The sequence below is a fragment of the Watersipora subatra genome, chromosome 2 (assembly GCF_963576615.1).
Source record: "Watersipora subatra chromosome 2, tzWatSuba1.1, whole genome shotgun sequence".
NCBI lineage: Eukaryota > Metazoa > Bryozoa > Gymnolaemata > Cheilostomatida > Watersiporidae > Watersipora > Watersipora subatra.
Window position 1 is genome coordinate 3,811,193 of NC_088709.1, and position 13,216 is coordinate 3,824,408.

The 13,216-nt window shown below is 37.9% G+C and overlaps 1 protein-coding gene across 2 annotated transcripts; it reads left to right on the top strand.

Moving 5' to 3' along the window:
* Positions 1 to 405: 405 nt before the first annotated feature.
* LOC137387577 (uncharacterized) lies at positions 406 to 9,052 on the top strand. 2 transcript variants are annotated; one of them, XM_068074041.1, is made up of 12 exons: positions 406 to 525; positions 797 to 1,334; positions 1,662 to 2,077; positions 2,852 to 2,924; positions 3,709 to 3,792; positions 3,933 to 4,034; positions 4,125 to 4,421; positions 4,648 to 4,853; positions 5,107 to 5,256; positions 5,355 to 5,427; positions 5,830 to 5,882; positions 8,447 to 8,584. In XM_068074041.1, exons 2-11 carry the CDS (start codon positions 810 to 812, stop codon positions 5,869 to 5,871), a joined length of 1,968 nt encoding a protein of 655 aa, XP_067930142.1. In that variant the 5' UTR covers positions 406 to 525; positions 797 to 809; the 3' UTR covers positions 5,872 to 5,882; positions 8,447 to 8,584. The 2 variants fall into 2 exon arrangements, with proteins under 2 accessions (XP_067930142.1, XP_067930141.1); XM_068074040.1 differs by lacking the exon at positions 5,830 to 5,882 and having other exon boundaries at positions 8,447 to 9,052.
* The last annotated feature ends 4,164 nt before the right edge of the window (positions 9,053 to 13,216 follow it).

Genomic DNA, 13,216 nt, shown 5'->3' on the forward strand with positions numbered 1-13,216 from the left:
ACATCATTTAGCTTTCATGTCACTCAGTTGACTCATAGTTTGAGTTGTCTTCTCATGATGATAAAATGATTGTAAAAACAACCTCAGATGATTCATTTACCGATAGTTTATAACCAATTACTAAACTAGTAACAAAAGCATAAGAGAAGGTCAGCTTGCATCTATGTGAGTAAAATAATAAAAACAGCAGAGCTAAAGGGGCAGGTGAATAGACACATACAACTGAATGCTCAATACTTGTGCTACACGCTAGTGTGGCCCGTTGTCATATGAATAAAAGGTATGCCAAGCCTGACCATTCACGAGCTTCTTGCACCTATTGAATTCTATAACCTGTATTGATTTACTGAAATGCGTAGCCAATGAGAAATGAATCATTCGAGTGCTAGAAAATAGAGAGGAAAGCAACCGGTTGAATTGTCTCATAAAATAATGGGCGTATAAAGTTCATTGTTGAGGTAAGACGAAGGGCAAATACACGAATGCTTAAGTAGCCCTGACAAGAGCCTTCCTATTGCAGAAAAGGTAAGTGCATCTTGCATAGAAATAGAATTTGATCCTTTATCTGTTGAATCAATGACCACACCCATTATTAAATGAGGGTAACTAGCATATGCCTCAAACTTAACTAAGTTAGCAGAAAGTTTGTAATCGTGCCGTGGACACACCCACCTGCGTGGGTGCAGAGAATGCAGTAGTTTTGCTGGTGAATTCAAGACAAAAAACGTAGTTAGAAATATGGATGAGAGGCGGATGGTATGAACCAGCATATAATTGGATTTGTTAACGTATTCAGGTGAAGAGAAAAGATGGTGAAGCCAACACGGCCACACAGCGTTCTGTGCAAGTCGAATGTCCTGTTTCTTGGACATTCCTCGCCAACACAAAACAGAGAAGGGCTTGAAGCGCTGTCGGAGCCACTGCGAAGAGCCTATCCCGCTCACGCGACTGACGAACTAGAAGGGATTAATGCCTTCCTCACTATCTATACATCGGGAATGCAACTCCAGCTTGTAGATGGCCACAACCCACCAGTGTTTTGGTTTCCGATACAAAACTTATATCTAGCGGCAGCCAACAAATGCGTTAACTACGTTGATCCAGCAACTCGAGCTATTCGAGACAGCAAATTTGTAGAGTTGGCGAACAGAGAAGCCCAAGAGAGCTCACACGCTCCTCTTTTCTCGTTCATTTCGCAGCAGTTCAGAGGAGGCCAGGCGCAAGCCTATACCTTCATGACGAAAACCGATGAGTCGGCCTTCGGACTTGTAGAGGCAGCTAAATTTGCTTATGACAACAAAAGTGGTCACACTACGGAGAGGATTCCCTCAGAGGTAAGTGATCTGGCAACTTTAACTGTTCACAATTGACTGAAAAGTGGCTAGTGGATTCCTTGTCACAAAGGTATAAGGTTAACATGGGTTATAGTGAGTGGCAATAGGTGACAGATGTGTCTAAGTAGCTATTGGTTTGCCAAGCATGTAGTGGAGCTTTTGAAGCAGTTTAGCAAATATTAAAAGAATTTTTAGTCCTCGCTCAGAAAGGTTTCAAAGTGAGTCTTCATTTCCTTGCCTTCTCCCTCTCCCATTAATGTTTCGATGATAAACTCATTTATATTTCAGCAGTTTTTCATTTGACTTGAAAATGTTCTGTGCGTGTAGATTGCTGCCGACGAGATTGTCACCGATGGAGAGAGTGACAGCGAGATGTCTGGCACACCTAATATTGTTAATGTTGATTCATTGCGACGGAATAGTGATGATGGCAATATGTTTCCAAGGAGACTCGTGAGAAGGCAAAAGCTTGAGCTATTACGGCCGAATCGATCATTCAGACGAAATGAGCCACCACTTCGAGTAAACCCTTCCCTCAACAGATCTGAACAGCTATCCTACGCCGTACCCCCGCCACCTCGACCAGTTTTTGCCCCAATGGGAACACCCCGATCACCGCCTGCTGTGCGAGAGAGGGTCAAGGTTGTTCAGCCACCACCCTTGTACATCAGAGCACCACCACCAAAGGTTGTCTATGTAAAGGAGCCGCCCAAGATAATACAAACTCCGCCTCAAATTATACGGTGTGTAAACAACTCTTACATCTCTTACTCTCGCTTGCGTTTAAGTGACCAGTGATGGCCGCCTAATCTATTCAGATAGTATTGCATAATGTTGCAGCTAGTATAAACTCTAAGTCTGGTTTGCAGAGAACCATTCTTGGTTTTACTTTGGTCTACTTCCAGAAGTTTTAAACAGCAAACAAAAATCATAATCACTCATGAATAGAAAATGTATCAACCCTGGTTGAAGTATTTTTAAACATAGCATCAAGCTGTCAGGCACAATAAATGCAGCCATGCAGTACTTTTAGTTACCTGCAAACAAGTGCTGACTATGCTATAGTAGAATCAATAGTATTGTATTGGAAGTTATCTGCTGTTCAGACAAATATGACATCATCTTTGATAATAGATAACCATTGGCCAATTGTTGTGTTACTTTCCTTTAGTAAATGCATGAAGTAAGTGAGCTTTTAATAATAATAAATTCTATTGGCAATGCTGCGAGCTAAATCACAACTCATCGTGCCATGCGCAATCGATGCTATTAAACCCTCTGGAGCTGAAACTACAGGGTTGAGGCATATAACGCTCAGATGATTTTGACCAACCATAAGGTTAACATTAAATATGAGCTCGCCTGCAACAACAGCTTATCAGAAGACTCGTATCGTGTTTGAGAACTTGGCCTTAGCGAATAACTGTGATTGTGAAGGTAAGAAATCCGCAACTAGAGTCATTCCTAAGCATCTAATGATATCAAAACAATTTGCTTTAAATGTTGTGGTGTTTTAGACAAGTGGTTGAGGTCGATCGACCAGTGGAAAGAATCAAGGAGGTGCCACGCTATATAAGATCTGAACCTGAGGTATGAAGAAACAATGAAATTGAATGTAGATAAACTTTTACCCAATGTTTTCATACACAGAAAAATTAATTGTTATCAAGTATGCAAAGTACAATCAGCTGCAACTAGGGTGCTAAATCTGCAAGGAAATGAGAAAATTATACGTAAATATATCTATGATAAAGTCATACAACTTGACTAAAGGAGTCTGCAATAAGGTCATACAACTTGGCTAAACAAGTCTGTAGTAAGGTCATACTACTTGACTAAATAAGTCTGTAATAGGTCATACTACTTGACTAAATGAGCCTGTAATAAGGTCATACAACTTGACTAAATAAGTCTGTAATAGGTCATACAACTTGACTAAATAAGTCTGTAATAAGGTCATACAACTTGACTAAATAAGTCTGTAATAAGGTCATACTACTTGACTAAATAAGTCTGTAATAGGTCATACTACTTGACTGAATGAGTCTGTAATAAGGTCATACAACTTGACTAAATAAGTTTGTAATAAGGACATACTACTTGACTAAATAAGTCTGTAATAAGGTCATACCACTTGACTAAATAATTTGTAATAAGGACATACTACTTGACTGAATAAGTCTGTAATAAGGTCATACTACTTGACTAAATAAGTTTGTAATAAGGACATACTACCTGACTAAATAAGTCTGTAATAGGTCATAATACTTGACTAAATAAGTCTGTAATAAGGTTATGCTACTTGACTAATATTTCATAAGTTCATTAGGTCAAAAGATAATCACTACTACAAAGTCTAACTATGATTTTGCAGATCATAGAAAAACAAGTACCTGTTCAAGTACCAGTTGAAGTAAAGGTTCCTTATCCGGTTAGAGCTCCAACCCCTCCGCCCCAAGTATGTATGAGAGATCCTAAGCAGTCTGCAAAGCATTTGCATCAATTTTTAATGCAGGCTTATCATCTTGCAAACAAACAAATAATTGCTCAGAAAATTACAACCAAATATACTTAAAATCAAAAGATTTTGTGTTGCAGGTGTATGAGAAAGAGGTGAGAGTAGAAGTACCGGTTGAAGTGCAGGTGCCCGTAGAGGTGCAGGTACCTGTCCCAGTCAGAGCCCCGACACCTCCTCCTCAGGTAGGAGCACAATCTTCGCTCGGCTAATTTCACTGAGGTGGCTTGTGTCCAGGCTTCTACAGGGCATGACTTTGTAATTCATCATTTCAGGTAATTGAAGTTCCTGTGCCTTTCGAGGTTAGGGCTCCAACACCACCTCGAGAGATAATCGAAGTTCCTGTGCCCTATGAAGTAAGGGCGCCAACTCCTCCTCCTCAAATAATTGAAGTACCAGTTCAAGTACCAGTCTATATCGAAAGTGAGCCTCAAATAATAAGGGAGCCACCACAAATTCAAGAAATTCCGGTTCCCTATCCTGTGGAAGTTCCTTATCAAGTGCCAGTAGAAGTTCCACATCTATTTCCTGTACCTCTTCCACACCGATCTAAACGGCATCGTCGACCAAAAGTAAGCAATATTATATTTACAAAAAAAACACTTTTGAGTAAAACAAAAATGGTATGGCTAATAAATTAATAAACAGCAAAGAAATACGTTAGAATGTTTCCCCTTCTGATGTTTTGTTCTACACTAGCTCATCAATCTGCTAGTGAGTGGTGAGTTTACATCAAACACTCTCCAAACACTGCCCATACCTTGTCACACCTTCTTAAACAAGCTCTCATGTTTCTAGAGAAGAGAGTACTACAACGACCAGCTGCTTGATCGACAGTACAGACAAGGCTACTTTCTACCTAGAGAATTTCGAGAGCTGGGCTTCGAGGTGCAACACGACAAAAAAGATAGGCGCTCACGCCATCGACGCAGAAACCGAAGCAGTTCTAGCGACTCCTCCCCCATCAGATGGGAGCATCGAGATCGAAGAGACTTTGGGATCAGGTACTACTCAGTCAAAGAAGATTTTGATGAAGTCCAGCCGATTCAGATGGCTCTATTTATGTTTCTACCTTGCCATGTCTCTTAGAAGTCTTACATTTTAGGATTGTTCATCCTGTGCCACCTACGAGGGCAGGTTTTAGCTTCATTACTTTGTATTACAGTTTTTTTTTAGTTTAAAAGATTACCACATCACTATTATCACTACATGTACTATTATTTATGGAAGTAAAGTTTAGGTAACGATATTTGACAGCAATGGTTTGGCCGGCATACAAATAACTGAATTAGACGATCGGGGTCGACCTTTGCGAGAGAACAATGAAAGAAATAGGAGAAATGACTACAGTCCGAGGAGACAGGGGAGAGGAGAACATGAAGAAGCTGATGGTTATGACTTCTACAGGTAACATTGTGATTACAAACCATGAGCAAACCGTTTTTATAACCATTAAGGAGTAGCTTTAATGTTTCCTTTTTAACTGCAATGTTTCTTTACTTTAGGCCAAGCATTGAAAGCAGACGGAGAGACAGAGGTGGCCGGAGAGATGACGATGGCTTAGATTATCGTGTAAAGGTAGGTGCTAACAGAACCTGTCAAAAGTGATTTTCCGCAAATCAATTTAGTGGGTATTTAAATATTTGTGCGTGTAGACTTTGTAATAAAACTTTAAAGAATTTAAAATGGTTTGTTTATCTTGGTGACGAGCAAACACTGTTATAGGGTACATATGACTTCATCACCGTTTTTCTTTTGTTTCTACCAATGGTGTCATCCACCTGTCAACCATTAGTTGGCGAGAGCATTAGAAAGGCTGCCTTGGAAAATTTATAACTGCCTAATGCAATATTTGTGTAGCATTCAATTGACAACAGTAGTGAGTGGCATTAGTAAGCTGATGTAAATAGTGGGTCAATTCTTCTAACTGCCACCGACTCATTGACAGGCTCTACTAAATGTGTAAATGGGCCATTTTAGAGAGGCAGAGACAGAGGAATTACAGACTTTGTTGTCTACTAGATATCACTATGGTAACTTGTCACTCGCTAGCCCTGAAATCTAAGCTTTCAGACTGTATCTTCCTGTTTCTTTCAATATAGTTATTTTTCATGTTCACAAATAACTTTCAGCCTGGCTTCATGCTTTTTCCCAAATTCATTTTCACATTTGATTTATTTAAAACTAGATGAATGCCCAGTTTGCACAAATACTAAAATAATTGCCCAATGAGTTTGAGTAACTTAAGCTAGTAACTTTAGCTATCGGTAACCTAAATATTTACTATAATAATAGCCGTGAAGCCAGCTTGCGATCATTACATTACACGCCATGATCTCTCACACAATCAATCATGATCTTCAAGCGTGCTAGTAGTAACCAATAGTATTTTTGCAAGCGCTTTAAAGATGTAGTTGCGTCAAAAAATTCGATTTAATGAAATTAAGACCCATAAAAGGCTAAAACATCAGCTACAATTTGATGCCATTTTTGTCTTTATAGACCAACCCTGTCCAGAGATATATGCGTTTGAATGATGCCCTCTTTTAAAAAGCTCACGTACCAGCGGGTGCTTCTTTCGTGATGTCACTAGTTAAAAATCTGAAAAGAAACCACGATCGATAAATAAAAGATCGCCTCATTAGCCAATCATCAGCACAAAATTTTTATATAGTTCATAATAAATGTTATCGCTCGTAAATAGCGTTGTCTGTGGTCTCGAAGATTCTCATCGTTAGAGAATTTACTGATTCAACGCGTTTCCACAGTTACCAAGTTCTACATACAGTGAAACATGGATAACTCGCCCTCGGATATAGCGAACACATGGTTAACTCGACTGGATTTGCTTGGTCCGTTCCCACGCAATGATAAATGGCTCTATATAACTCGAACTCAACACTGTTAATTCGAACTGTTTTTTGCCCAACGGCTACCGAAACGGTTGCTATCGCTTTAGAAAATCACTTTATTTCAAGCCATAGAGGTAAACCTCAACTTTTCGTAATTCATAAGTGTCGTTACTACCTCCATCGGCAAAATATTTTTGTCAACGACTGTTCTAAAGGTTTGGTGAAATTTGATTTATACGTACTACTATACGATGAATAGCAAGGGCTAGCCGGGTCACGGGCGCAAGGATTTTCGCCACGCACATACAAAACAAAAACAGTTTGTTGTTTTTGTTTTGTATTTGCGTGGCGAAAATCCTTGAGTGCGTGACCCGGCTAGCCCGTGATGAATAGTTTTCCGACGTGGATTCCGAGTTGAATCAACGTCGGAATGTTGAATGTTTAAAACGTCTTAAAAATTGTAATTAAACGTATACGTGGCATACGTTGTCTTAGCTAAAAAAAACTATTCATCGTTTGACCTAAACACAGAATACGTGTGTACATTCAATAAGTATCCATTCAAAAAACGTTAGTGATATACAATGTACCGTTAAACCTCGTAAAACTTTTAATTGAACTGCCTCGGAGTGTTGCTCTTACCGAATGCCAGGTAAAGTAAGGTAATCTTTGGATAAACTTCAAGAAAAATCGGCAAAATTGATCGTGGGTAAAACGCTCAAAAGAAAAAGATGTCTTTTCTTTTGAGCATTTCAGTAACGATCAAGTTTTGCCAATGTCAATCTAAAAAACGTCCTGGCAATAACATCACCTCAAACAACAAACCAATCTCAAGTGATAGAAAAATCTCTATACTTTTTGATAAAAAACGTTTTAAACTTTACATTAGAAGCATTTAATTTGAAACAAGCCATTTGTGCTTTTGATTTATATTATAGTTTGTATATGTTCATGTATCTACTAATAAATAAGTAAATACATGGACTTGTGACAGTGCTCTGATAACTTGAACGCTCTGATAATTCGAACACTTTTGCTCGGTCCCTTGAAGTTTGAGTTATCCGAGTTTCACTGTAGTTTTAAAATGGCTTCAACTGATAGAGAAAAAAAATTCTTTCTTTTAAGATCAACTAAAATTTGACGCAACCACATCTTTAAACGTGGGTATTTTAATCGGGGTAATGAGCATGTGCACAACTATTCACTAGTATGGTCACTTGAATGCGTAGTCTAATTGTCTGTCTGCAGAACTAGAGGTTCTGAATTCAATTTCAGTGTGAAGTGGATTTTTCGTTCCTGAACTTCGTAGTTATTACTGGACATTCAGACAACAAATGACAAGCACTAAGATTTAGATATATATATATATAAATTAAATAGATTGAATTTAACACTTCGTAATATCATTTTGAGCATAAAATATAATTCATTGAGCAGTGACACGGACTTGGCAAAATTTGGTATGACACGTGGAATTGATGTGGCTTTATTTCAATCACTTGCTGCTAAGAAACGGCTGTTTGCTATTAATCTCTTTCATGCTTTCCAAGATAAACTTTTGCTTTATTCTCTGCTGACTAATGTAGCCAAATAAAAGAAAATATTATATAATGTCATATTGATAGTGTAGATGTCTTAAGGCGGTCTGTGTGTACTCATCAACCGCTGCCTACTTTGCGGGACCTATAATTATAGCAATCTAACTCGAAAGCAGATTCGAATCTGAACAGGTCCGAATGTTGTAGGTACGATCTGCCAACTACAATCAAAGGAGACGCGATGAAGACTTCTCTCCTGCGACTAGAGAATACGCAAGCCAAATGCCTGCACATTTAAGTGACTCAGACAGTGACCTCCCACCTCCTCCTATGTCATCGAGGAGCCAAGCTAACAGACAGTTTTATTGATTCCTGTCTTCATCATACATTATAGTATTCAAGCCTTTCCGTTACACGCATTAAACTTGGGGTAAACCATCAAAGACAAAATAATTTTCAGCTGTACTTAGTCCATACCTAACTTGTGTTATTAGAAAATCAACATGTGCGGATTGTATTATAAATTTCACCTGATGCGGCTGCAATATATTTAGTGAATTGATCTTTGTTATGAAATTATTAGATTAATTTAAGAAGTTGCAGTGGTTAAAAAGCATTCATACAACTCTTGTCTATTGTCTGTTACCTTACAAGAGTTCCATGGTAGCTTATCAAGTTTCCCACAATTAGTTTTATTTTTACACTCACTGTTACATTGTTAGCTGAGTTTCTCTATAACTATTCCATTTTATTTACTTTTATACTACTAACCAGATCGTATCATACGCAAATGTATTTATTTACTGTATGCAACATCTGAATCCCTCTTGTTTATATTTGCTCTTCCATTAGTGCTCGTAATCAGAACAAAACTAACAATTCTTGTCATTCCTGTTGAGAACACGTCATTCTCTACGGCAACAGTTTGCTTATTCATAGTTCCATAAAAATAGAAAAAAAAACTGCCATTTTTGAGCCAAAATGGCAGGGTGACCAGACTTCAGTCTATGTATTTCAATGATAGCCTCAGTGATAAATTACTAGAACAAGACTACCGATGAACGGATAACCCTATTGTGTAACGCTGCAGCTAATATCACGGCTATTAATGTTTATTCAACTAAGCTGTAATTAGAGAGCAGCTAAACAGTATTACCAACTCATACCAATGATACAAAATCACAACAAACATTACGCTGAAGGGAATTGAAACATAAGCAATGGAAAACTGCTCTTGGCAACAAATTGTAAACTTGCTCTTTAAACTTAAGTGCCTTTAAATAATCCGCTTTCCAGCTCACAGGTTGAAAGGTTCCATATAAAATAGACAATACCAGTTTTGGATTGACTGAATTGCGTAAGCGTAAACATAGGCGTGAGATATTGTTAGCCGAAGTTCCACAAATACCTTGATCACTTTTTGAGCGCTTTTGAATATATGAATTGATATAGCTCACATATAGCAATACATGTATATATTTTACTGCAACCCAAGTGCTTTCATAGAAATATGGAACTTGGTCTAAACATGATTATTCTTAAGTACTTCAGCAAAACTGTTTGTGTTAAGGAGCCAATACTACACAGTTGGTCAGTGTATAAGTATACAGTTGTTAGTCGGCTAGACTGAGCTCCATGGCTCAGAATAAAGAACCTCCTGCTCTTTACCAGCTGCCTCTTAAGCATTATTGGTTTATTTTTGATAAACTTTGGGACGTTGAGAACCAACTTCCAAAAACATTGCATTCTAAACCAATATCTACAGCAGAGCATCAGATTGTGATAATAGGTAAATATATGACCTGTTCACTGAAGGCTCAAGCCAAACAATCTTTAGAGTGTTTCTACAGACAGATTTTTATGCTTAGTAGTAGAACTACTTTAAAATATGCTCTGCTCCTGTTTCTTAAAATATGTGAGAAGACAATTCTTAATTTCATGCAATGTAACGAGCAATGCAATATGTTCATGACTAGCGACCTAAATGAGATGAAAACGCATATATTGAGGATTCAGTGAATAAGTCTTGAACTTGCGTATTGATTATTACCTATGGATTATTTTTACTAGAGAAAATAATGAAAATTGCTGGCACAAAAAAATTCTAGTAATTTTTCTATAACCAAACAACCGATAACTCACAACTCTAGACTTTTATAATGGAAACCTGAAATGGCTACCATCTACAATAAAATTGGTAAGAAAGTTGGCAATTTCTTGCTTGACTACTTTTCTATATTGTATGAATAGTAACATACAGTATATCATACTGATGAAAGTTTATAACTGCTTATATATTTACAATCTATGATATCTTCTGCTATAATTTGTATTTTTTCATTGATTACAAGTTACTTTCAGATACAGCAATCCTTATCGTGTTAAACATTTTATGACCCACTGAAAAGATTAAAAGACCTTGGTGATCTTTTTCTTGTTTCTCCAACCATCCCTCCAGACCTTACCTATCTCATGCGACTTTCTAGGGTTAAACTTTATAAAAGCTCTGCCCACCGAGCTTTTGTGCAACTCTTTGTAGTCATGGGAAGCTAATAAAGCCAGCTGATGTATATTCATGACAACAGGTGGAAATTATGAAGTCCATTGATTGGACAAAGCTAGAGGTTCACTGAACTTATGACAGCAGTATATGACACAGATTACAGTATGAATGCTGGACTGATGTAAACAACATCGAACAATAACTTTTGTCATTGCATAAGTGCTCGCACTTACCTACAACATCAGTGCACTTTGTTGGTCAGTATAGATTACTACCGCTGTTTTTAGCCATGCAGTGGCTTCTTTTGAGTTTCAACTATAAGCACTCAATGACCTTTATCAGCCTTTCCGCCAACTTCAAGTCTACACCGAGAACATCTACTCAGTAATTGAAATCATTGGGTGAGAGTTTAGCAAGTGAGAGTTTACCATTACTAGGGTTCATACCATTCATGTGGGAGATTGAATAGCCCATCCCTTTGTCCTTTGGTAAACCCTCATATAACACCCAGTTCCATTGCAACAACACCAGGCGGATGATAAGACCTGACCAACTTTTTCAAGAGGCAGCATAATTAACAACCTTAGCTGATTCCCCATATGTACCACTCAAGAAGTTTTTGCATTGTCTATGATACTCGTTAGCGAAGAAAAACCCTGCATATCTATAGGTGGAGGTAAAATTAAAGGTATCATTCAATTCATGAACCCTAACAGTAACACTTGTACTCATCACAGAAACGCACATTTCTAACAACAACAATAACACTTGTACTCATCACAGAAGTGGACATTTCTAACAGCACCAGTAACACTTGTACTCATCACAGAAGTGCACATTTCTAACAACAACAATAACACTTGTACTCATCACAGAAGTGGACATTTCTAACAGCACCAGTAACACTTGTACTCATCACAGAAGTGGACATTTCTAACAGCAACAGTAACACTTGTACTCATCACGGAAGTGGACATTTCTAACAACAACAATAACAATTGTACTCATCACAGAAGTGGACATTTCTAACAACAACAATAACAATTGTACTCATCACAGAAGTGGACATTTCTAACAACAACAATAACACTTGTACTCATCACAGAAGTGGACATTTCTAACAGCACCAGTAACACTTGTACTCATCACAGAAGTGGACATTTCTAACAGCAACAGTAACACTTGTACTCATCACAGAAGTGGACATTTCTAACAACAACAATAACACTTGTACTCATCACAGAAACGCACATTTCTAACAACAACAATAACACTTGTACTCATCACAGAAGTGGACATTTCTAACAACAACAATAACACTTGTACTCATCACAGAAGTGGACATTTCTAACAACAACAATAACAATTGTACTCATCACAGAAGTGGACATTTCTAACAACAACAATAACAATTGTACTCATCACAGAAGTGGACATTTCTAACAACAACAATAACACTTGTACTCATCACAGAAGTGGACATTTCTAACAGCACCAGTAACACTTGTACTCATCACAGAAGTGGACATTTCTAACAGCAACAGTAACACTTGTACTCATCACAGAAGTGGACATTTCTAACAACAACAATAACACTTGTACTCATCACAGAAACGCACATTTCTAACAACAACAATAACACTTGTACTCATCACAGAAGTGGACATTTCTAACAGCACCAGTAACACTTGTACTCATCACGGAAGAACTGGACATTTTTTCAAGTCTGGTCAGACCCCTGATACATAGTTCATGGTGCTCAATAGCATGAAAGCCATCACTGTGTGCTGAATTTTCACTCCCATGGTTGTCCAGTAAGTGCTGTCGTTCAATGTGTTTTAAAATTTATTGTTGTATCATACACCAGTTGAGAGATGACAAAATTTCCTACAAAAAGCTACCAATAAGGCTTTTGTAAAAACGTAAAGTAAATGCAAAAAAGAGCGGTTTGAGAGCGAGGTATGAATATTCCATTAGAGATCAGTATATCGATCAGGTTTGTTTGGAAACAGGGGTTTTGGTTTCCATTTTTTGTCGCGAGACTTTGTAGAGCTATACGACTCTGACAGTACAGACCTGTATAACTTCACAGAATTTCGCGACTAACGGAAGCGTATATCGGAGCTCGCACGGCTCCAAACAAACAAGCCACGCCCACTATTTTTTATATAAGTTATAACGGAGAGGCCGTAACACTAACCAACAAAAATTCCTCCCATTGGCAGTTGCTCAGAAATTGATTGTTGTATTATACACCATTTGAAAAAGGACAAAATTTCCTGCAAGACACTAAAAATGACTTTTTGTAATAAAGTAAATGGAAAAAAAGGTGAGATATTGAGGGCGAGGTAAGAATATTCCATTAGAGATCAGTATGCCAATCGGTTTTGTTTGAAATTAGGCGTTTTTGTTTCCGCTTTTTGATGCGGGGGGGGGGGGGGGGGGGTGGTCTTGGGGACGGGTGGACTCTGTGA